This window comes from Lytechinus pictus, chromosome 15 (genome assembly GCF_037042905.1).
Source record: "Lytechinus pictus isolate F3 Inbred chromosome 15, Lp3.0, whole genome shotgun sequence".
NCBI lineage: Eukaryota > Metazoa > Echinodermata > Echinoidea > Temnopleuroida > Toxopneustidae > Lytechinus > Lytechinus pictus.
In genome coordinates, this window is record NC_087259.1 from 10,561,177 (window position 1) to 10,585,898 (window position 24,722).

Consider the following 24,722-nt stretch of genomic DNA (forward strand, 5'->3'; position numbering starts at 1 on the left):
TTCCATTCATTTCATAATACGTTGTATCATATCATTTCTTTTATTTCCTATTGGGTGTGGACCCAAGACCCCCCCCCCCCTCCGTCCCCGGGCCTGTATACGCCCCCTGCCCCCGCCTGTTACGCCACTGCCACTCACATAGCTTAAGGCACGTAGGATTATCCTTACAAGTTTTGTATATAAACATATACATATAAACAAAAATTAGAATAGTTTTCTTGTTTCAAAGGGGCAATCGATCGTTAACTAAAATCCATCTCATGTGAAAGGGGCAGTACAGAACATGTTTGTGTGCATGGGGCACTGATACGAGATAGGGCACTTACAAGAAGGCATTTCTAGGGCCGGGCACTTAATTGCTCACACATAAAACGGGCCATATAGTCAAGGGACATAAGCAAGGGCACTTTCTCGCACATAAAACGGGTCTTTCTATTAAGGTGAAAGGATCACAGAACACGTTCAAGGGGGTGCATTTTTGCTTTAAAAAATTGATTGGCACTTATACGAGAAAGGGCACTGCACCTAAAACGGGTCCTCCTCAGGTGAAAGGGGCACAGAACACGTTCGTGAGGGGGCATTTTCGTGCGTAAAAAGGACACTTTCAGTGCTTCAAAAAGTGGGGGGGGGGGGGGTACACGTGCCCCCCACACCCCCAGGATCGCCGCCCCTGTTATGCATGATTATATCACCTAGTGAAGTTTTAGATATGACAATATATAAACTGGAAAAAACGATAATGTTTTGCAAGGCTTTTGTTTCCATTTAAAATTAAATTTCTGGAGGATTTTGGAGAAAGGCATTTGTATTATTATTTTTATTTACTAGGGGCAGCGCTGCTGCATGCATATATGTTCAAGTTGACCCCTAAATCCAAACTCCTCATGAGTAGGCCTGCTACTACTATTGAAAAATGAAATAAAGCCATCTTGATCTTATCCTTTATTTTCAAAAGTGAATTGATTTATTTTATTCCCGGCCCCCGTTGCTTTTAATTGTGTGGTACTTGATATTAGTATATAATTATCTCTGTTGATTGCATAGAGATATATACTAATAACGTAATTAGTATACATCTCTATGGTTGATTGGTAAGTTTGGTATCATCATGGACCTACTAGCTAGTAGGTCCATGGTATCATACAGTACTTGACTTGTAAACGTTATTGCGCAATGATGAGCTACATACAGCTCTATATTAATCGATAACTTTAGTTGTATACCGGTACCTTTCGAGTTTACTGAGACTGGAGTCCGTTTAATGAATGTCACTCATCAAACACATACTATTAAAACATAAATGGCCTTGACAATTTGTAATAGACCTACTGTGTTCAATAGGTTCAGTAGGACGACGCGGATGAAGAAAAATAGGAATTGCACTTGGAGTATCTTTCGAAATTTACATCAAAATCAGCGAAAGGGTAAGTAACGCGCAACGCCAACGGCCTACTGCCGCGGCTGCTGCCCGCCGCGTCCCCGGCCCCGATTGTGCTCGCCCGCTCTCTGAGCGCGAGCTTACTCGGCAAGCTCGCGCCGAATTATTGCTTAGCGCCTCGCCTTCGGCTGGTGCGTTTGCGGACAAAAGCGTGGGCCCGGTGAACGTTCAATCAATTTCAATCCAATCCAAAATGATTTTATTTTCTGAATCTTTAAAACATACGAATTCATATTTGATATGCAGATAAGGGAAACAAAGTAAAAAAAAAAATGAAGCAGAAACAAAACAAACTGAAAACATAGACAAAGGGCAAGGTGCAAAAGAGTAACTATTGCTGTTCCCCTTTTCAGTCGGTCTACTCTAGTATGGCAGTGTATCCTATTACCGGACACCTTTATTTCAGTGCTTTAAAAATGACAACTAGAGGAAATACAATCAAGAAATTTTCACACTTGCTATTCCAAATATTATGAAAATTATGAATATGATAAAATTATTTTATATTTACCAACCATTTTCTTTGCATCGCACTTGCCGCATACCCCTCCACGAAAAACAATTATTTTCATGCGCGACAAATTACATCATGATTCCGGACGCGCGCCGGACGGGCAAAGATATCCTTGATTCTAATGATGTAAGAACAAATTTTTTTGATTTTTTTCTTCTTATATCATATCATGAGTAAATTCTAAGTATTATTTGCTTTTTTTTATATCGAATCTGAGCAGATGTTGGTAATAAATTCGTGTTTGATAACTTATTTTATTTTGTCTTGTTAGCTGCATGTTCCATGGCACTTTCCAATAATAATATGCTCGCGTTCGTATCGTGACGCTCATCAAGTTCTATCGATGCGCTGCCGATCGACGGCTCTAATCACGGTAAACCTCGCGCACGGGTACCTTGAGAACTAGCCGTCGACGGTCACCCACAATACACCACACCTCATCATTCGATCGAAGGAGTGGACGAGATTGAAATTCGGCAAATCAAATCAAATCGGCAAAATTTCATCATCGGATGTAAAATAAGAAAGTCCACCTCAAAAAAAAAATGTTGATTTAAATTTTAAATCAATAGAGGAAAATCAGATTTATCATAATGCTGGAAATTTCATCACAATTTTGCACAATTAATTTAGTCACATGCAAATGAAAGAATCAATGTTGTCCCTCGCTATTTCTTTTGTTTTTTATTGTTTGAATTATACGATATTTCAATTTTTACAGATTTGACAATAAGGACCAACTTGACTAAACAATAAAATGTTAAACAATGGTAATTCCCCATGTTCAGTGAGGAATAAAACTTTGTTTCGCAGGACAATGAGGAGAAAATAGGAATATTTTTGTTATTTCGTATAAGAAAATACAAAAGAAATAGTGAGTGACAGATGTCATTGGTTCCCTCATTTGGATACCAACCAGATGTGCATATAACTTTTTTGTGAAATTAAGCAAAACTTTAAAATGTCATGACTTTCGTATTTTACATCAGATTTTGATGAAATTTTCAGTGTTACGCTTGTTAGATTTTTCTCTTTTTATTCAAATCAATTCTTTGTTGGGGTGGAATTGTCTTTAATATTTTGAAGTCTTGCTTAATTTCACAAAATAGTTATATGCATATCATGGTCGGTATGCAAATGAGATGACCTATGATGTCATCCACTCACTATTTCTTTTGTATTTTTTATTATCTGAAATATTCTAATTTTCTCATTATTTTCCAATGAAACAAAGTGGCATTCATCCCTGCACATATATGCACATTTCATTTAAAAAAAATCCTTTTATGGTTCAGTCAAGTTGGCCCTTATTGTCAAATCTGTAGAAATTGAAATATTGTATAGAATTAAATTCAAACAAAAAATAAAAGAAATAGTTATAGTGAGTGAGGTACATCATTGTCTCATTCATTTGCATATCACCGAGTTGTGCATAGATAAAACTGTTTTGTGAAAAATAAGCAAAAATTTAAAATGTCATAACTTTCGTATTTTACATCCGATTTTGATGATATTTTCAGTATTGTACTTTTTTTATTTTTCTCTATTTTTCAAATCAACTTTTTTCTAGGGTGGACTTGACCTTTAAGTTTTGGATATGTGATGTGATATATAAGCAGCTGTCCCATATGTTATGTAAGATAAAATGCATAAATTTAATTTTTCTTAATGTTTCGTGATATTTTTTGTTTTTTTAGGAACAGGGGTGAAATGATTTGTCTATTGATATAAATCGAAGGTACAATAAAAACCATTTCCAATTTTCGGAAAAAAAATACATTTCAATGATTTTTTACCATATGATATGTAGGAACGCTGTATAACCAGTAGGCCTAATAACCAGTAACTTATTACAAAGATAGAAGCACTGTAGTTCCTGTCAGATGTTTCTTTGGGTTCAAAACCTTCACTTTCTTGGCTACTGGCATCTTGGTTGCCGCCTTGGGTGTCAACTTCTTGGCAGGGACTTTCTTCTTTGACAACCTTTAAAAAAAAAATTTGTTGAAAAGTTGTCGGGATTTTTGTTTTCTCTCCTTATCAGTTTTTCCAGGTACACCACTTGGTGGCAGCCATGGCCAGAGAAGTGATCCAAACGTTGATGGTTTACTGTACGAACAGCACACTCCCACTACTCCATTACAGAAGGTGCTACTGACGGCAGGCTCTGCGTTCATGTCTCTATATGACCCGTACAGACATGGTGAGTTCTGCCACACTCAAACCGACTCCACACCGACAAAAGAAGTACAAATCATTGGTCGGTTTGGAGTCTGTTTCATTGATGTGAATGATTGTAGCAGTAATCAGACTGGCAATAAAGTGAACTGAGAAGAAAGAATAGATTAGTCTCGTGACTTTAAAATTTACTTTAAAGAATGCAGTTTTCTTCTTAATGGCTCTTGGATAGGCCTACTTGTATATTTTTGATACTGTAGTTAGATGGTTTGAAATATCTTTCAGATTTTATGTGGGGGTATTAGAGAGAGAGAGAGAGAGGGGGAGGGGGAAGGAGCTCTATCTGAGGATGACAGTAGATTTGAATAGACTTTGATTGAACTTGAACTGAACATAAAATTACTTTATCAATATATTCTCTAATGTGCTAGACTGAAGTGGGTCTATTGAGTCAAGTGTCAGCAGAGATAGTCCAAATGTCTGCATTAAACAAACGCTGGGAAATTCATTCCCTCAGATTTTTTTACTTATATGCCTGGCTTAATTATTTTAGTTATTTTGTGAATAATTTAGATTTAAAAAGGAGTATAAGTGGCAGTACCCCATACTAAATTCAATTCAATTAATGTCTGTTCTTAAATTTCACTATATCTAGATATGGTAGCTGTTTTAGGAGAAACCACTGGTTCTGTAGCCCTGCCTAGACTTCTAAGACTCATGCAAGAAGATGAAGTAGGGAGACAAATACTCGAGTAAGATTTATTCATTTTAATAGACCTGAGACTTAAGGAAATGAATTCACCATTCTTACATTCAAATGTATTTTATAATATAAAAACAATAACTCCCCCTTTTCCAAAATACCATAAAATGATTTGACAGGAAAATCTGTATTGAAAATTCTTTACCTTTCAAGTAATGTACGAGTTAGCATTCATTCAGGCGATACATTCACTTTAAAAACTTACTTGAGTAAAAACTAAAAACCAACATAAATGTGACAACTATAATAGGCTTTTTAATAGCATGTTTGAAGTAATTATTAGTGTGCTTACTTAACCATGACATAGCTTCAATCTCCTTTGTATTTTACAGTATGGATTGACAGAAGGGGAAGGGGGTATCCTTTTGTTATAACATGTATACCACCTCCAAATTTGGTATTTTTAGAATCAGTCATGTATACATTGAGTATGTATACCTGTTTTGTGTTCAACCGTGAGGTGGGATGGGTATACAAGAAGCCATTTGGCTTTTCTAACCTACATATTTCTTGAGGTGCATTTGAACCTCTTCATCCCACAAATTCTTACTTTGTTTTCAATTCATTCTCCTTTCCCCTTCCCCCTGTTTGACGAAAATTCCTCATTTATCCGGTTTGAGCCAGGATTCACAAACCTTATGGTCGAAGAAAGTGAACAGATTTCTTCTGAATCATAAGTCAGTCAATCAATGGGCACAAATGAAATCAGAATCTGAGTGTGAATCTTATCATCTTCCAAGCCCCCCCCCCCCCACCATAAAAATGGAGAGCAAGAAAGAAAAACCTCTATATCACTGTCTTCACAAAAAAGCAGAGGCAACAATATCAATGGGTAACGTGTAAACATGTATCCCCTGTGCCCCCCCCCTCCTGGATCCACAAATGCATGTATTAATCGTAAACTTGTTTTAATATGGTTTACAGGGAGAGGCCGCGAATCAACAGTGATACAGTGGATATGAACTATCTTGCTCAGCTGCCTGACCAGACCTTTGGGAAGATATATCACGACTTCATGACAAAAAATGTGAGTTTTCCAACTACTATCGCAAGAGTGCCAAACTTGGTCAGGAAGGAGGAATATTCAGATTAAAATGTTTCAGTTTACTCTCTCCTTCCCAGGCAGCTGAATTGTGCACTCTAGAAGTTGTTCTGATAATGTTCCATTCCTGATTTCATCATACTGATTTTCTATTGTATTGAGTTTTAGTGTTGTATTTTTGTTGAAATTGCCAACTAAATGATAATAATAATGATTTCTGAATAAATTTTGTTGGTCATTAATTTAATCTGGAGTCATTTTATTTTTTAATAAAAAAATTTATTTTCCCTGATCACTATTGATATTATATATTTATTATCTCTTAACCCTAACCAGGGACCTGTTTCATAAAGAGGTGCAACTGTTGTAACTTTGCTATTATGGCAACTACCAAGGTGACCTTGATTTTGATTGGCTGCTGCCATAATGGCAAAGTTACATTTACAACAGTTGTAACTCTTTAAGAAATAGGCCCCATGCTGGGCTTTTTTACCTAGCTGCTGTATGGAGGGGGGCAGGGGGGGGGGGGGGTGCAGATTCCACCCCCTTGAGACTTAGGCTGTGTGTGCCCCTACATATAACTGCATCATAACAAACAAAGTGCGCACTTTGTGTTTATTGTTCTTCAGAAAATATCGGCCGACACCAGAGACCCTGTACGCTTTGTGGACGACCCAGACTGGGCCTACGTCCTCCAGAGGTATAGAGAGGTGCATGATTTCTACCATACACTCCTAGACATGCCTACCAACTACATGGGGGAGGTCGTCATCAAATGGTTTGAAGTTATCCAGACCAGACTACCCATGTGTGCCTTGGGCGCCATTTTTGGACCGGTCCGGTTATCAGCCAGGTGCGTATATTTAGTGATGGTTCCTCTTGTACTGTACATATCTTTGTTCATGATCATGGGATTTTTTTTTATTGTAGAGAATTTAAGTGCAACTGAATGTGCTTGTATTTATATGATTAGCAACAAAGCATGAAAAAGTTGGGAGGAGGACGGGATGAGAAGAAGACAGGAGGATAAGTAAGAGAAGAAGAAGAGGATAAGGGGGAGAAGGATAAGAAGAATATGAAGAAGAGGGGTGACCAGAAGAGAGGAGAAAGGAAAAGGTGAAGGAATAATAAGAGAGGACTGGGGACAAAGAAAAAATTTAAAAGACAGAGGGGGAAATGTGGGGAATGGGGATAGAAAAGGAGGTGCTAATTGTACTCAATTTTTCAAAATATACATTTCCAAATGTGTTTTCTTTCAAGAGATTTTTCACAAGCTAGCTTGATTTCAGTGGCGGAATGAGGGGGCCAAATGTAGCGTATCGCATAAAATTTATTACCATTGCGAGCGAGCAAAGCAGGATCACAAATTTTGATATTTTTATTACACAATCCAATTTCGTGATAGATTTCTACACAATATTCAGAAAATGAAAGCATATTTTACCTTCTCTCTTTCCTTTTGTTTCTGTTTTTTTTTTTGGCCTTATATTCTTTTTTTAAAACTTTCTCTAATCGTATTTCTTTTAGTGATCGCAAAGACCTCATCCAGTATTACATCCCCAAAGTGTTCAAGATGGCTCCCCAGTCCAAGCTGCTTCTCAACATCTATTTTGAGAGACATTGGGAGACACCCATTGAGGAGCTCCGAGACGAGATGAGAATTTCCCCTCTTCGGAAATCATGAAGTCAAAAGTTCATGTCAAAAGTTCTGCACTGTGGTTTCTTAAACCACAGTCTAAATTTGTGCTTAAATTATGGGGAGCCAAAGAAGAAAAAAAACGGTATATTTCATACATTTACTGGGGAGCATTTCATGGAACGATAAGTGATTTTTGCAGACTATTTGTTTTAAGCTACTGAAATCCTTACATCTTATTGGTTCAGAGCAAATGAGTCAGTGAAAATCAGTTATAAAACTCTTTGGCCATATTCTAAAGTCAGGTTTAACTTTGTAAAATCATGAAATCTTAGCTCAAAATCGATAATTCTGATGATCACTAGCACAGAAAAGCATGTGGGACAGTGTATCAATATTGCTTCGAAAAATACCCGACATTTGATGGAATTCCGTGCTTATCTTGATCATTTCTCAGCAATAATGCATTTTCTTCCAGAGCTATCTGGCACATATTTTTTTATTCATACATACAAACACTTTAGAGGTAATTTCATTGGATTCTGTTCGAACTCACTTTGAGATAGTTACCACAACTGGTATTTATCTTAAACTAATTTTTTTTAAACTTTTGCTCTCGAATTATGGTGTATTCTAGAGGAATTTCATTTACGAAATGAAGAAAAAGCTTGAGAAGGTTCAAGAATTTTATTAAGATTTCACTAAGTAATGAAAACATTAACTTTGCGTGTAATTTTGAATAACTGTGCTGACGTGTGTCAGAGATTTTGAGAAAATATTTACTTGTCCAGTTTCCTTTAAGCAAGATTTGCTTCTTATCATTTACTATATCGTCATCTGCAATATGTATAAATATACTTGTATATAGATCTAGATTGTTTAATAAATATCTATATATCTGAAAAAAAAACCAACATACTGGTATACAATGTGCAATACTTTCTTGAGGCCCTTGTTCTGAATTCTGGGTCAATAAAAGTCATGGACTAAGCCTAGCTTTTTAAAACGCCATGAAAGAGAAATTTCTCTCGATTTTTTTATTTCCCAAACCCCCTCTCTCTTCTTCACTCTTTCTTATTCATTTCACTTCAATAGGTAGATTTTGCAACCACTATGCAGACGCTTTCTGGAACGTAGAGAATCTATTGTCAAAAGCCCTTCATGACAAAAGCATTCTTGGTCGAAATGTGAAACAAAACAGCAATTTTGTCTGCAACTCTGGATATACGACATATTTGCAGCTTTTTGTCAGATCTGAATCTTAAAGACGATCTGCTGTTATGGTTCACCAATTTTCGACAGACCTCTCAGCTGTTCATTGCATTGAATGCATTTACTCTGTTTTAGAATCTGTTCCCGTTGCAGTTGCAAAAAATTCTTGTTATTTTCTCGCCTGTCAAAAGAAAGCTACTGTGAAATGCAATATGCATGTCTTCACACAAATTCTTGTTTTTAATCAGTCTGCACTGGCGGATCCAGGGGGCACAGCTGGCCTGTGCCCCCCCCCCCTTTGAGAGGTACAATTAGAATTTGTTATGTAAAAAACAGAAGTGTGCCCCCCCCCCCCCCTTTCGAAAGTGAAGACCTTTTTTTTTTTCTTGTCAAAACTTTTCGTTCGCGAAATCTCCTTTATTTTTGGTTGAAACCTTGATTTATTTTGGGTAAAATTTTTCCTTGGAAAATGTGCCCCCCTTTCGAAAAATCCTCGATCCGCCGCTGTGTCCATGCTTACATTACAAAGATAATCATCCAAGAATATAATTTGGAAATGCCTGAAGCTTCCATCCATGAAATTCAGACATATTTTCTCTTCTAGTCTTTCATTCACCCCGCCCCCCTTCCAGTCCCCCTCTCTCTTTAACACTTATTTACTTGATTTCTCACATTTGAAATGAGAGCTAAAGTGAACAATATGTTTGTCTTCACACTTATTCTCTTTATTATTCTGTCCGTGCATACAACGATTATCATTAAATAATCTAGAATGTTATTAGGAAATGTCATGTCCTGTCTCCATCCTTCGACTGGTTAACATGGATCACTAGTTCAGGGGGGTGTTTTACAAATAGTTGAGTGTGAAGAGTCATCCTTAAACCGTTAATGGCAACATGCACATGTTATTTAACATGGATGCACGGATGTGCGCATGATCTGACAAATGCGGTGATGCGTCATAAACTGCGTGCAACTGAAATTTAAGGGCGACTCTTAGTCACATTCAACTCTTTGTGAAATGACTCCAAGGGGGGTCGTTTCATAAAGCTTTTCATTCAGTTATGCCAAAATTTACCTAATGAGTAGAATATGGCCATCCAGGTGGTTTTCTCAATTATGTTTAAAAACATCAGTATTCAATCTAAAATAAACTGATGTTGATGAACATTTATTAAAAGTAGGTAAATTCGCAATGAAGAATTGAGACGTATACTGCATCTCCATGCCTGTTGGGAAAGAATGGTGGAACCACAGATAACCTGGGTCCAGTAACACAAAGCTTTTTGCAATGATCGTAGAATATTTTTCTGCGATCGATTCCATTTACTACAATGTACAATCGATCGTGAAAATCAAGAGTACGATTAATCGCTAACCTTTGTGTTACGGGACCCTGATGTCCTGTATTTAAGCTCTGGCCAATCCCGTCTGACCTGGGCCCTGTCTTACAAAGAGTTGCGATTGATCCAATCAACATCAATGCCATGGAAATCCATGCAGCCCCTGTTTTGTGGAACAAACTCCAAATTCCCTGGAAACAATCGATTCCATCAACAAATTCAAAACAGCTCTTAAAACATACTTATTGAAATTGTACGTAGCCTCAACAAAATGAACACACCAACACTTCTCTTCCTCTCCTTTATTTTCTCAAGCGCATAGAGACTTATTTGTGATGTGTTATGCGCTATACAAAAACTGTCCATTATTAACATTATTATTATCAATGTCATAACATTCCTACAGGATATTTGCACAATGTAATGTGTAAACAATGATAAAAACGCCAGTGGTAAAAGGTAATACGATAATACGTCATTGGTGGACTGTACCAGACTAGAAGAAGAACGTATGAGTAAACACCATCAATGTAGAAAACATTTGAATAAACATGCATTTCAGATGCTGACGTTACCGGCTTGCCATAGTTGTGGTTGATCAGATCAATTCAACTCTTTGTAAGACAGGGCCCTGAAGGATTAAAATCATAACTGAATTAATGGCTGAATCACATTTTGACTTTGAATCCTGGACAAGGCTATGAATGCCTTTAAATAATTAACTGAAAAGTCATTGTAGGGTATTTCATTTACCAAAACCTTACGCAAATATAAAGAAAGAAGATTGCAGAACTAGAAAAATGCCAAGGTACAATGTACTAAGTGACCTATTTGCACACATTTCAGATGGCATTACAAAGTGAAGACAGGGCTCGACATCAGCAGTGGCCCGGGCAACCAAAAATGAGAGTCTGGCCACCAAAATTCTGTAAAAACCCACACTTGGTGGCCTGATTGGGCTACCAAAGTCTTTATTAATTGTAATGCTTTCTTTGGCTATAGGGCAACCAAATTTGCTTTGCGGGCCACCAAAAATATGAAATTAATGATTTTGGTGGACTAATCGGGCCACCAAGAAAAAAAGTTAGTGTGGAGCCTTTGTGAAGATATTTCCAAAATCAATAATACAAATCACCAACATGTTTACCAGTAGGCCTATACAAGTTAACATTGATGTCACGATTGCTAGGACTAGGTCCTATTATTTTTAGGATAGATAAAACAATACCATGGCTCTTTCTTAATAACAATGATTTTGCAAAACCCCATATACATTGTACAGGGTCTGCCAAGTTCTACTGTAGTTAAGCATTGGAAATCATTGAGGGCGACAGGTGATATGGATCTCGGGGCCAGCCTGTATAGCTCCTCCTCCCGTTCCCATAATCTGATTCTTAAGGGTGAGCATTTTCTATAAAATCATATTTCATGCACAACTTGCCATGAATACCAAATTGACAAAAGTTATTCAAATATTGGGAATTAAATCACAGGCATACCCATACTTTAAAATTCTGATCTCTCTCTGATCATCCCCCCCCCCCCCCCATCATGTGACATTTTCTAAATTCTGTACGAGTCAAAACAAAAGTATGCTGAGAAATTTACACTGTACAAACAAGATACATGTAATTACAAAGAGGAAGGAAAAGGGATCAATCCCGTCTTAGAGGGAACCTCTCCTCCTTGCAGCCGTCTTTCGTAAGAACGTGAAGTACGATCCCGTCGCCGGTGTAGATGTCGCGCTCTGCTGCCGAGATGAAGACGTCTTTGACTAGTGCGACGGCCTTCTCCAACGGAATCGGCTCCTTCACCCAGCCTTCCTGGTTCTTGCCACCGATCTATGAGAAATGGTGAAACAACAGTATGACTTAACTAGCAATGATATTAATCAGTGATGTCAGTAAGAATCGGCCTCAGGGTCTGAAAGTGGTCGATAAAGACTCATTCACAAATGGTGAGACAACTTCATGTCATTACAATGGAATCATTATGACATCATATTAATTGATGTGCTCTGCTGCCAAGATGAAAACATCCTTGAACATGAATTCAATGGTAATGTTAATTATCAGTGATATCCATGAAAATATATCTCGGGGTCTGAAAATGTCTAAAAAAATTTGGTAATGTTTCCCTGAACAAGTCAACAGAAATGAGGCATCAATTTTATGGAATGCCGACCTTCATATTCTTCTCAATATTCTTGATAAAGAAGATGCATCGAAAATTCAAAGTAAATTATTCAATTGCGAAAATCAAATTTTAAAATCACTTACTAAAAAAATAATACAAAATCTGTATTTGATGAATGCATTGGCAACTTACACACCATAAAAGTATAGTCTATATTAAACTTTGGAAAAGCTGAAAACCTTACATGTAGTTTACAAATTTGTAATCTGAAATCTTAAATTGGAATAGGCTGACCATTCTTCTGTGAGGAGGAACACATTCTGTTCGGCTGACCAAAGGGTTATAAATCTCAAGGTAAGAAAACTAACCTGGTTGTCCAGAAGCGGCTGTAAGAGGGCGCTAGATGAACCTGCAGCCCTGTACGTCTCTCGTTCATATGAACCTACAGGGTCAAAACTATAAACACAACCTTTACCTGCAAAATGGTTATGGAGAAGAGAATAGAAAATGAACATTAGTCCAAGTCAAAATTGTGTCAACTGGGGGTTTTCATAGAGATGCTGTTAATTTATGCATGAATTTTACAACTGACCTGGATACAGTACGGAAAGTATCACCTGGAGTAAATTATTGAGGATAGCATAGCTGCTATCTGTTGTAGAAACACTCTATCATACCCCCATCCCCAAATCAAATTGGGCTAAATAAGAAACACTCCATCATACCCACCCATTAATCTTCCCCACCTTCATCGGGTAAAAATAAGACCACAAACTTTGTTCATCAAGCTTGGCTAGAATATTCTGTTTCTGTTGTAGGTGTAATGTGGAAAGAATCGTCTATAGTAGACTATTGTGGATAACATGGCTGCTATTGCTGTTACAGAAACATCCCATCATAACCCCATCCCCACACCATTGTTCAGAGTGCCAATCACCCCATCCAACGTTCTCGCTACCACGCGTCACGGTTGGCGGGCGCCGCCAACCCTGAAAATTTTCAGGGCAAATCCGCCAACCGTTAACCGTTAATCTACACAAAAACTGAATAATATATTTAAAAAATAATCTGCTTTTCAGATCCTGAAATAAACTTGTCGATTATTTCGTCCACGATTTCTTCCCGGGATTTCTTTGACTCACTCACTACTACTAGTGCGCTATATACGATACGACCTCGACTCGAGGCCCAATCTCTTTTGTGGGAAGCGCGAAGATGTTTACTTCGCATTTGCGTATCGCATTGCTCACATTATTGACGTCTTTAAAATGGTAGTAAATACGCTCAAAAACAAGTGAGGGGAGAGGGGTATCGTGGGTTACTGGCTTGGGCAATGTAATTTAGATTATTATGAATTTCAGTTGATATTGTCACTTATTATATCAAAAATAAAGTGTGTCAAAATTACTATCAAAATTCGATCGAAATATAGTTTCATCTCGTCCCAGTCCCCAGCCTTTATAGCTACATCTACATGAATTCATTGAATGCATTTCTGATGACACTGCCGTAGAGCGAATTGAGAAAACTATTCAAAGATCACATTAATAATGACAAAGCCAATGGAATGGATTGATACAGTATAATGTCCAACTCATTTACTTACATCAAAATGATTTATTCACATTTAAATTCCGATTTTACGCCGTTATTTCCAAAGTCTTGATCTCTACATCGATCTTTTGAAACTGTTGATTAATTTCGCGACGGCGTGTCTACCAAGTTCTGTGCCACTGCACTTGCGCTCGCAACGGTCACATTCATAATACAAATCGCACATGGCATCAAAATCCTTGATCCAGGGATCCGATAGTCTTCCAAAATTAGATGGGATCCAAAACTAATTTAATTTGATTTTTTTCATATATTCATTCAATCTGTTATAATTTTCATAATTAATAATATTTATTAATATTATTCACATTTTTTATCACTACGACTCATTTTTGAATGTGAGTTATACGTACAGTGTATTTTCATTTGTATTGTTCTTTATTACTCTTTGCCTGCCAATTAAATAATGAGCGCACCTGTCACGGGCCTGAGAAATGTTTTTAGTCATCACAGTGAATGCTTTATGAATTTGTTGTACAATTGCTTAACTACGATTTAAAATAAAATATCATTTGAAATTAATTTGTGTTAAGGGAAAATAGAGAATAATGGGGGGGGGGGGGTGGCCGTGGGCAATGTAGATCAAAATGATGGGATGTTTGTGACTTTGTGGGGAGGGATTGTTCGTAGCGAATGAAATTGATATTCATTTATGGATGTGTCTACTGTGATTGTGGCTTCATAATCTTTATGGCGATTGGAAAATCCACCTTGGGTCGGGAGGGATACGTGATTCAATAGATTTCGAAAGAAGTACACATTCAACAAAGTGGAATTGGCAATTCATTCACAGATATTCGTTTCAAGTACGAATTATTGAAGTTGATATGTGTGAACGTTTTAGAGGATATCGGATATGTATATCGTTTTTTCACGCCCACAATGAGTTGCTAGTATAATTTGAATATCGTTGGATGAATTTTTCAAGTTCACTTATGTCTTTATGTTTTATATCGGAATTGTGCTTTTAATATACGAGTTATATCTTGACAACGTCGTTAGCCTAATTATACTGCGAGTGGATGATATTTATGAAATGAGTTGGAATGTGAACGAGACGCCCCAAAGCCGATGGCACGTGATCTAATTAGTATTCACTTTCTGTGTTGAGCCAATCATTGTGCTTGAAAACGGGTTTCCCCGAATTCCCGCCCTTGGAATGTGTCCCACAGGTGTGACCTGTTAACCTGTTGTTTGAGTGCGAATCAGCTGATTTCGTGACCTCAAAAACTCTTCATAGTGTTTACGCTGGATGGGGGCTATAAAATTAAGAAGATCTTTCTCTTTTATTCATTTTTAATAAACTGTTCGTGATTTTCAAACTACACCTATAGTGATATTGTGATGCAATTTATTGAATCACGTACCTCGATCATCCCACTCATGGTGGAAGAAAATATTTTTTAAATTCACCAAAAGATACATGTAAAGAAAGATTATTCGGCCGTCATCATCGGTAGAAGTATAGACACGTCTATAAAAATGTATTCGCTTCGAATATTGACTTCTTCACCAATCCCACACACACGATCTCAACATCCCCTTGTCATTGTCCACGCCACGACCCCTCCCCTATCGCTGTCTCCCTTCGACCATCCTACAACCTCACCCCTCTTCCTCTCCTTCACACACGCTGTATTTGTAGGCCTACATAATGTATTATGTAAAAATAGAAATCTTATTTCCTGTCAATTAACCTATACTTTCAAAACATTTTAAATCGCAGTTAAGAACAACAAATTCGTAATATTAGAGTATTACGAATGACTAAAAATATTTCTCACGCTCGTGATGAAGCACAGCACATTCATTATTTTATAGGTGAGTAACGAACAATACAAATGAACACAGCAATAATTGACAGTGATAAAAGAATCTCGATTGGAAATTATTAGTATAAACATCATCAACAGAAGTCTTATGAGAGTTATAGTTTCAGTGAGTTTCGAATAAACCAAACAAAAAACCATGCAAATTATATAAGTTGGGGACCCCGTCTCATGAATACCGATGCCTATTATTTGGAAGCCTCAGAAGAAAACTTCCGAGGCTTCCAAATAATACCTCGGTCACATTTGCTCTACAGCGAGTCGAAAACAGCCGTTTTATTAATTTTTATTCAAACCACCTATATTCAGCTGGTACAAAAAATGTTAAAACGGCTGTTTTCGACTCGCCGTACGGCCGCCGTAGACATGTGACCGAGGTATAAAGTCGGAACAATCTTTGGATTTAGTAAGGGCGTGACGCAGCGCAAGCTCAAAGGGCTACGCATGCGGTCCGTAGATGAAGTCGGGCATTGTCATAAGAAACAACACGCATTCACAAAATTAATCGCACTTTCTAAGGATGTAGCGATATCGATCTGAACATTGGAAAGTATGGAGTTCATTTATCGATGTTAATAATCTATAACTGTAAGTATAAAATGAGATTAACTTCAATTTTTAAGTTATCAGTAATTGCCTTTCTGCTTCAATCGCAATTCGCGCAACCGTTACGGCAGTGTGGCCGGAGAAGCATTAAATAAACATAAAATGTGGTGCATTTAGCGGCAATCTAAGCTCGTCGATATTGATATTTTCGATAGCTACTGCGCTTTGCGCGGGAGGGGGGACACCCCCCTCCCGAACCCTCCCCCCGTGCGTGCTATGCACGCACCGAGGCCGCTGCGCGGCTTGCGTCGCTTCGCGCCGCCAAGCGTCAGAGTGAACCTGGCGAGAACGTTGACCCCATCATACCCCCTCCCCCTTCCACATTATTGGGTAAAGATAACAACACCAACCTAACTCATCAAGCCTGGCTAGAATGTTGTACGTGTAATATGGAAAGAATCAGCTGTAGTAGAGTATTGTGGATAGCATGGCTGCTATTGTAGAAACACCCCATCAAAACCCCACCCCCACACCATTGAGCAGAGTGCCAATCACCCCATCATACCCCCTCCCCCTTCCACATTATTGGGTAAAGATAACAACACCAACCTAACTCATCAAGCCCGGCTAGAATGTTGTAGGTGTAATATGGAAAGAATCAGCTGTAGTAGAGTATTGTGGATAACAATATTGTAGAAACACCCCATCAAAACCCCACCCCCACACCATTGTGCAGAGTGCCAATCACCCCATCATACCCCCTCCCCTTCGACATTATTGGGTAAAGATAAGAACACCAACCTTGCTCATCAAGCCCGGCTAGAATGTTGTAGGTGTAATATGGAAAGAATCTCCTATAGTAGAGTAAAGTGTAGATAGCATAATGTTATCTGCTATTGTTGTAGAAACACCCCATCAAAACCCAACCCCACAACATTGGGCAGAGTGACAATCTCCCCCTCCTCCCCCTCCACACCACTGGGTAAAGATAAGAACACCAACCTTGCTCATCAAGCCCGGCTAGAATGTTGTAGGCGTAATAAGGAAAGAATCGCCGATAGTACAGTATCGTTGAAAGCATTGCTGCTATTGCTGTGGTAGACATCTTCTTATGGTGCTCATGCTCGTACATCTATTGTCAGAGTGAATATTAAAAGGAAAGAAAAAAAATCAGTACCAGCTAGCATTCATCTTTTTCCAAATCCTAAATAGAATCGTGAAAGCAATAATCCTAAAAATAATTTCTTCATATTTTCCCCAGAATATTATAAAATCACACTTATAAAAGTAAAATAAATCATACAAGTGTAGAACTAGAAGCAAAATTTGGAAAGTAGTAGATATGAAATAAGAAAGACATGGCATTTAAAAATAAAGCTAGAACAGAATGGAATGTAAGTGAGTGGGCCGATGACATCACACACTCACTATTCCCAACATCTTTTAAAAATTATAAGTACCTTCAGTCTTGCACTAAGAACTTTTGTCAATGTTAGAACATCACCATGGAAACCAGCACATCCTAAAACAGTACCATCAGTTCTGAAGAAATGAAACATCACAGCCATTAGTTACACGATAAATCTATTCAACTGATTATAAAAATTGGATTTGCAACAAGTTAATGAGTCAGCCTTGCTATGACTTTGAAATGAAATAGTTGGATTTAATTGATTGCTCTGAATGTGTTTTTATTGGACTTAAAAATGGTAAATGGTACATACAACTGCATCAGTTTAGAGTTGCACCTTCAAGATTATTCATGGAAAACAACAATTAAAATCTTAAATAGCAGTTGGCAACAGTACGAGTTTGACAATGTTATAAAATTGATTAAGCTCGGCAGTAGCAAAAGATAACTTGAAACAGCAAATTAGCATTGAATCAGCCTTCTTTTTCCTTTCCTTTTAGGAGCCCCCCCCCCCACTCATTAAATGACAAACTACCCTGTTTCACCCCATTAAATACGTTACATTTGACCTTACTTTTGATGAAGAGCTATATACATGTAAGAAGATATTCTGCAAAGCATTAGTATCATTTGTTTAATGCTAAAAAATTGATTCAAAATTACAAGATCTAACATCTGGGGCCGTTTCATAAAGGACTTGCAACTGTTGTAACTTTGCCATTATGGCAACTACCATGGAAACCTTGATTCTGATTGGCTGCTGAGCTCTGTTACCATGGTAGTTGCCATTATGGCAAAGTTACAACAGTTGGAAGTCCTTTATGAAATGGGCCCCAGTGAATTTGCAATGTGGACATATGTGATAATGTAGAAATTCATTTTCCACTCAATCTGGCAAAGTTTGAACTTAAACTATTCTTCTTTTCAATCTCTAATAATTTTTCATTAAAATTTTTTTTTTTAAATTCAAATTCAGCAATGAATGATGGATATTTCAGCAACATGAAAATAAATATTGATCAAATGGGAATTCCAATAATCAATTCTACAAAAAATGATTTAAATAAGATTGTCTGGGCCTTTATAACATGTACTCACAATTGATAGGTCTTTGGACTATCCCTGGTGTGTATTGAGAAACCTTCACTGAGCCTTGTATCTGAAGCAATGATTGCATAGTCATCACCAGCCATAGCCATGATGGTTCTAGATGAAAGAAAATATAAACCAGGTAAATAGAATTTATACATGTAAACACCGACTGCTTTAACCCTAAAAGGACTGGGCTATTTGAGATGTATTGAGGACTGGGGGGGGGGGGGGAATCCATGATGCCCCCCTTCTGATCTCAGCCGCAGTTTGCGCTATCACGCCAAAATTTGGCACGCTAATTCTTTACCACATAAACTACAAGCTAGTATTAAAAAATATTCTTATTTTTTAAATTTTTTTTATTCATTATGAATAAAATATGCAAATTTATTAAAAAAAAAAACATTATTTGCATATTTAATACCCAATTTCACTTCAAATGTTCTTAATATAAGTTCTAGCCTGATCAAAAAGGGACCTGTTAAGGACTGTTTGTAGTAAGCCATAAAGACGATACATATTTCAATTATCAAATAATGCGAGCGCGAAGTGCGAGCTGAATTTTTTTTTGACGTTCTGACCTAAAAAATTGACATTCTAAGCATTTTTTGTAATCATGGACAGGATAGGTATTTAACCAAACAATTGCGCGAGCGGAAAAAAAAAGAGATTTAGACTTAAAGCGACCTTTCATTGACAAATCATGGGTAAATCAAGGCTTAAATCTCAGAACAGAGAAGGGATTCCAGTCTTTCACTCGGATGCATGGCTGGGGGTGTTATGTAATAGACGCCTGCATGTCTGGGAGGTCTTTCGGAGAGCAATAGTTAATAGACTAACCAACCAGAAGTAAACTGCGTGTTTTCACTTTGAAACATGTTAAACTTCACAGAGGTTATTTATTTTGGTTTAGCAATCAAGAGACCTGCTATGAGTCTAGGAATTGGGATTGTTGGAAACTGGAACTGCGATGATCCGAAGTAAATAACCATCACGAGTTCGGTCAAATTTGTGCTGTCCGAACTTTTATCGCATTAGTCCGACGGGCGCTCATGACGGACGGATTATATTATGCAAGTCAATTGGCCTTTTGCAAATTTCGTATTGATTCAATTTCCCCATGATTTGTCAGTGGCTGGGCCCTTTAAATAGGGACACTCTAATCATGCTTTGTAAGTCATGAAAACTGTGCAATTGGGTATCTTCCTACATATCACATGCGAGCAGAAAGTTATTGATATTCTGATCTGAAACTGGATAATCTGCGTATCTCAATAAACATGCGTGCGCATGTTTTAGATTTAGAATAATCTGGGCATTCTAAATATATTTTTCATCATGAAAATCAATAATGCGAGCATGAAGTGTGAGCTGAAAATATTTAATGTTTAGATGAAAAAGGGTCAATTTATACACTATTTCAAGCACTGTGTAGGAAAATTGTGAAGTGGATAGGGATTGCACCTAAATGATGCGATCAAATATTTTGACCTAGGACCGGGACATTCTAAGAACATTCGTCATCATATGAAAATGATGACTATCTTCCTATTCCTCTTCCTTTAGCGCGAAATGAAACTTGCCGATATTCCATTCTAAAAAAAGGGGACACTTTGACTATCATAGGAATTCATAAAAATGTTGTCTCATTTATTAATCTTATAAGCCTAATAAGAGCACAAAATTTATTGATATCAAGGCCTGAAAACTTGACATTTTAAGCACTTTTGTAATTATGAATAGGATGCATTTTTAACAAATGGTGCAAGCGCAAATTACAAGCCGAATATATTGATAAACTGTCAAAAGGGGATTTTAAGAAGTTTGTTATAGAACACATAACTCAATCAAAATGCTAGTGTGCAGCGCTAGTTGATATGTTTTGATAATCAGACCTGACAAGATATATATTTTTTTATAACTTTATGGAATGCATGAAGAGGATAGGTACTTGACAAATCAAATAATGCGAGCGCGCAGCGTGAGCTGTAAATGTTGATATTCAGATAATAAAACAGACATTTTACAAAGCACTTTTTTTCAAATTAATTGGCAAATCAAGCAAATTAATAAAAGATCAATGTCCATGTTGAAATACGTTTTGCTTATTGACTTAAAAACTTGATATTTTAAGCTCTACATGTATATCAGGCTTCTGAACAAGCTACATACATGTACGTATCATTCGAACAGGCAATTCGAGCGTGAAGCACGAGCGAAAATTTTATATGACATGAAAGATTTTTTTTTTTTTCCAAGTCTTCCCCTCATGTTATTTTATTCATTCATCTTCCATTCTTCCTCCTCTTTTTTCTTCTTCTCTCTTTTCCCTTCTTTTTTTTTTCTTTTTCTTTTGCTCCGCCAATAGGGGGGGGGGGGGCGGCCCCCTGGATCCGCCTATGCTAGCCCATTTACATGTACATGACTTAGGGCTAGAACTCTTATAGGGAAAGTAGAAATCACAGGGGCGAAAGTTTAATAAAAGCCCAGCCGCTACGGACAAGATATAGGCACATGCCCTGGCTCCATGGATCCGCCTATGCTAGCCCATTTACATGAACATGACTTAGGGCTAGAACTCTTATAGGGAAAGTTGAAATCACAGGGGCAAAAGTTTTAAAAAAGCCCAGCCACTACAGACAAGATATACATGTAGGCACATGCCCTGGCTCCATGGAGGTAAGCTCATGTTAGAGAATGATTTTTACTCTTTAGGAGCCTCCTGGTTAGGTGAATGGGATGATAGTAAGAATTCAGAAATTGTTGAATAAATCCCTGGAAACAATGGTTATTTCTGTCTTATACAAGAGATAAAAAAATAAACATCAAATGAAATGAATAGCAATTAGATGATTGTATGCAGTGTAGTGTATGTCCAGTCTCCAGTGCATTGTATACATGTACCGTATAGCCCCTATGGATTATAAAACTTTCTTTTATTTGATAAGATATATTTCTCTAAGGCAATATAGCTATAAAAGCTGCTTGCTACTTGCTAAGGAACAAAAAAAAACTGTTGCCACAATAAAACAAAAAATCACCCATTTACATGTATAGCCCACTCCTACTTTTAGACAGTTTCCTAGAGATATGATAAATGAATATTCTTTATATGAATTATTATTAAAAATCAATAGAATTGCACTAAAAACACTATAAAAATGTGTCATTACTCCTCATGATCCAGGTCCCCCCACTAAAATAAAACGGCAATTAACCCGATGATATTCATCTACCCCTCATTTCCCTCCTTTTCAGAACCACTCTGCTCTGCCACTTTTAGACACTTTTTCTAAAGATGATAAATGAACATTTTCGATAAGAATCATTAAAATCAATAAAAATCACATTAAAATACTTATTAACTGTCTAATTACTCCTCGTGATCCGAGTCCCCTTCCTGTGTAAAGACTGTCCAATTTCCCATAGGAGGGGACTTCACTGGATAACGAGGAATACTATTACTGAAACTCGTGATCCAAGTCCCCTCTCCTAAAATACAAAACGGCAATTAACAAGTTGATATTCATCTACCCCTCATTTTGCATTTCCCTCCTCTTCAAAACCACTCTGCCACTTCTGGAGAGTTTCCTACAGTCTTATAAATGAATATTCTCAATAATAAGTGTCTGCCTACTCCTTTTCTTTCATCCCCTTCACTAACCTGATTGGTCTTCTCTACTCACTAATGCCCCTTTTGTCTCCTTGTTTCTAGTGTTGCTGTAGCTTGTTTGTGGTCTATATTATGGTTGTTCCACTTTATATGTTTGTCATTTTGCCTCCGACGAAGATTCTGCTAGGATCGAAAGCTTAGGCCCCCTTTTTGACTTTCCAATAATAAGAAATTAAGAATCATTAAAATCAGTAAAAATCACATTAAAAAAAAAAACTATTTAACTGCCACTTTAGACAGTTTCTTAGAGATGATAAATGAATATCCTCGATAATAAGAATCATTAAAATCAATAAAAAATCACATTAAAAATACTATTTAGATCTAACTGCAAATTTCCCACAGGAGGGGACTCGGATGACGAGCATATCGTTATTCGAGTCCCCTCCTATGCTATGGGATCACGAGCAGTTAAAATTTAGTTTTTAGTGTGATTAATTTTGTTTTATTTCGTGTTTTTGTTTCAACTTGGAAGAATATTCAGGAGAAAAGAAAGAAGATTACTATTTTTTGTTGTTTGAAAAAGTGTCTGAGTCAGTTGTTATTGTGTCAATAGGAAAACGTGTGGTGGAAGAAAGCCCCTGTTCAGACTTCAGAAGCTTCACGCCGCAATTCGCAAACAATAGTCTAGATTTCTATTTAATAAAGACTTTGGTTTTGAAAACCTCTTTAAGAAGGCGTTATTCCAGAGAAAGATTGCTGATATTTTGATAAAGGTGTGTCTCAAGTTTGTCCCCAGTGACTTGGATGACGATAGAGCCAACTGCATTAGCGCAAATTTAGAGAGTAACCTAGCGTTCAGAATGTGAATTGTGAGCTGATCCTGGCTGCCATGAACGCGGCAGCTCCACCGCCTAGCTCCCTCCTTGGCGAGCGAGCCGCCGGAGCTGAGGCTAGGCGAGGAGGGACAGCGCTGCACAAACTGACAAAGTGGACAGACGAGTAACCTTACCCTCCATTGAATGTGTATGGATTGAATCTCTGTTGTTCCACCGGATGATAACTCGGGACGGTCTCGTGCATTCCCTGCATGATGTTGGCCTCCTTTTATTTTGGCACAAAATAATTCAACAAATAGTCTTTAAATATACAAATAAAACGATTATTTTTTTGGTCTCAATCTCAATTTTTGCCAGTCATGAGCTCCAAAAAGCGACCGAAACGACACTACCCAATTATGAAATGTAGATGGCGCTAGACCTCTTGTTTTGCAGTGCAAAAAGTCACCTTTTACAAAGTCTGTTTTTTATTTGTCGATTGATGATACTTTTTCTCTGCTTTTTTAATGTAAGAGAAATTGGGCAGTTAACTTCATTTCTAATAATTCTGAAAATTTGTAATCTCATTGATATTGATATATTTCTTTGTCTCGTATATATGTACAAAATCTTGATTTATACGAAGTGATTAACTTGATTTGAAAGAGGAAGAAAATAAAATATTATAAAAAAAAAAAATAGCTTGGTGCCGTGGCCGAGTGGTCTAAGGTACCCGACTACACAATGAAAGTCCGGGGTTCGATACCCGGTACGGCCCTTGACCGAGGCGTATTTCGATACATAACTCTTCTATCTTGCATCAAATAAATGAAAATGCTTTGTGAATGATTGATACCAACGTGTTTGCTTAAAAAAATAGCTTTGGTATTGGATTGAGGCCGGTGCAGGGTTTTTTACTCCAATACTTTTGTTTAATACTACAGTGACATGTATCTCTATTTTCAAGTGTCATCCTACAGCAGTTTATTAAAATTAATGACAATCACACAATATCTCGATAAAGGACAACATTATAATTCAATATAAAAAATGCAAAATGAAAGGCAAAAAAAAAAAGAATCAAATTATAGGCATATATATAAAGGGGCCGCGGAACGGTTTTGAATAAAACGTGCGTGGGGGGGGGGGGGGGGGGCTGACCATGCAAAAATCATAATCAGGTGGTAATTTTTTTCGTTTTTGTACACGGTTTTGGAAAAAAAGTGCGGGGGCTAGAGCCCCCTCCTGTCCCCCGGTTAAAATTAAAATGGTAACACATGAATAAACGTTTTTTACAAATTTTTATTTTAATTAAGCCTATATATAAATTACAATTAATTGGTAAATCTTTTGTATTTAATTTGTTCATATATTGTTCTGCTATTGTCATGGCTTGCAGTTGTGTGAGTGAGTGTGTGTGTGTGGGAGGGGGGGGGGGTCCCAAAAGTTCAAAGTAGGAAAAAGGGAACATAAAGGAAGAAGGTTCAGATGAAGTATTATTTTCTAAAAAATATTTCAAACTATATAGACCTATCGCAAA

The 24,722-nt window shown here is 37.3% G+C and overlaps 2 protein-coding genes across 2 annotated transcripts; one reads left to right on the top strand and one right to left on the bottom strand.

Annotated features, from left to right (window-relative positions):
- Positions 1-1,221: 1,221 nt before the first annotated feature.
- On the top strand, positions 1,222-9,563 carry LOC129278325 (ubiquinone biosynthesis protein COQ4 homolog, mitochondrial-like). Its single transcript, XM_054914523.2, has 6 exons — positions 1,222-1,424; positions 3,994-4,152; positions 4,783-4,879; positions 5,815-5,917; positions 6,562-6,785; positions 7,460-9,563. Exons 1-6 carry the CDS (start codon positions 1,301-1,303, stop codon positions 7,614-7,616), a joined length of 864 nt encoding a protein of 287 aa, XP_054770498.2. The 5' UTR covers positions 1,222-1,300; the 3' UTR covers positions 7,617-9,563.
- Positions 9,484-23,617, bottom strand: LOC129277740 (proteasome subunit beta type-1-B-like). Its single transcript, XM_064110133.1, has 6 exons — positions 23,377-23,617; positions 18,758-18,865; positions 17,709-17,790; positions 17,251-17,380; positions 12,628-12,734; positions 9,484-11,964 (listed from the first exon to the last, which is right to left on the bottom strand). The coding sequence occupies exons 1-6, from the start codon at positions 23,454-23,456 to the stop codon at positions 11,779-11,781; spliced, it is 693 nt and encodes a 230-aa protein (XP_063966203.1). The 5' UTR covers positions 23,457-23,617; the 3' UTR covers positions 9,484-11,778.
- Positions 23,618-24,722: the final 1,105 nt, after the last annotated feature.

Coding starts and splice junctions, on each gene's coding strand:
- LOC129278325 (XM_054914523.2), top strand. CDS start 1,301: ATGGCCTTGACAATTTGTAATAGACCTACTGTGTTCAATAGGTTCAGT. Junction 1,425..3,993: donor ACATCAAAATCAGCGAAAGG/GTAAGTAACGCG, acceptor TCTCCTTATCAG/TTTTTCCAGGTACACCACTT. Junction 4,153..4,782: donor ATATGACCCGTACAGACATG/GTGAGTTCTGCC, acceptor CACTATATCTAG/ATATGGTAGCTGTTTTAGGA.
- LOC129277740 (XM_064110133.1), bottom strand. CDS start 23,456: ATGCAGGGAATGCACGAGACCGTCCCGAGTTATCATCCGGTGGAACAA. Junction 17,381..17,708: donor TTCTTAGTGCAAGACTGAAG/GTACTTATAATT, acceptor CTCTGACAATAG/ATGTACGAGCATGAGCACCA. Junction 11,965..12,627: donor AGCCGCTTCTGGACAACCAG/GTTAGTTTTCTT, acceptor CATTTCTCATAG/ATCGGTGGCAAGAACCAGGA.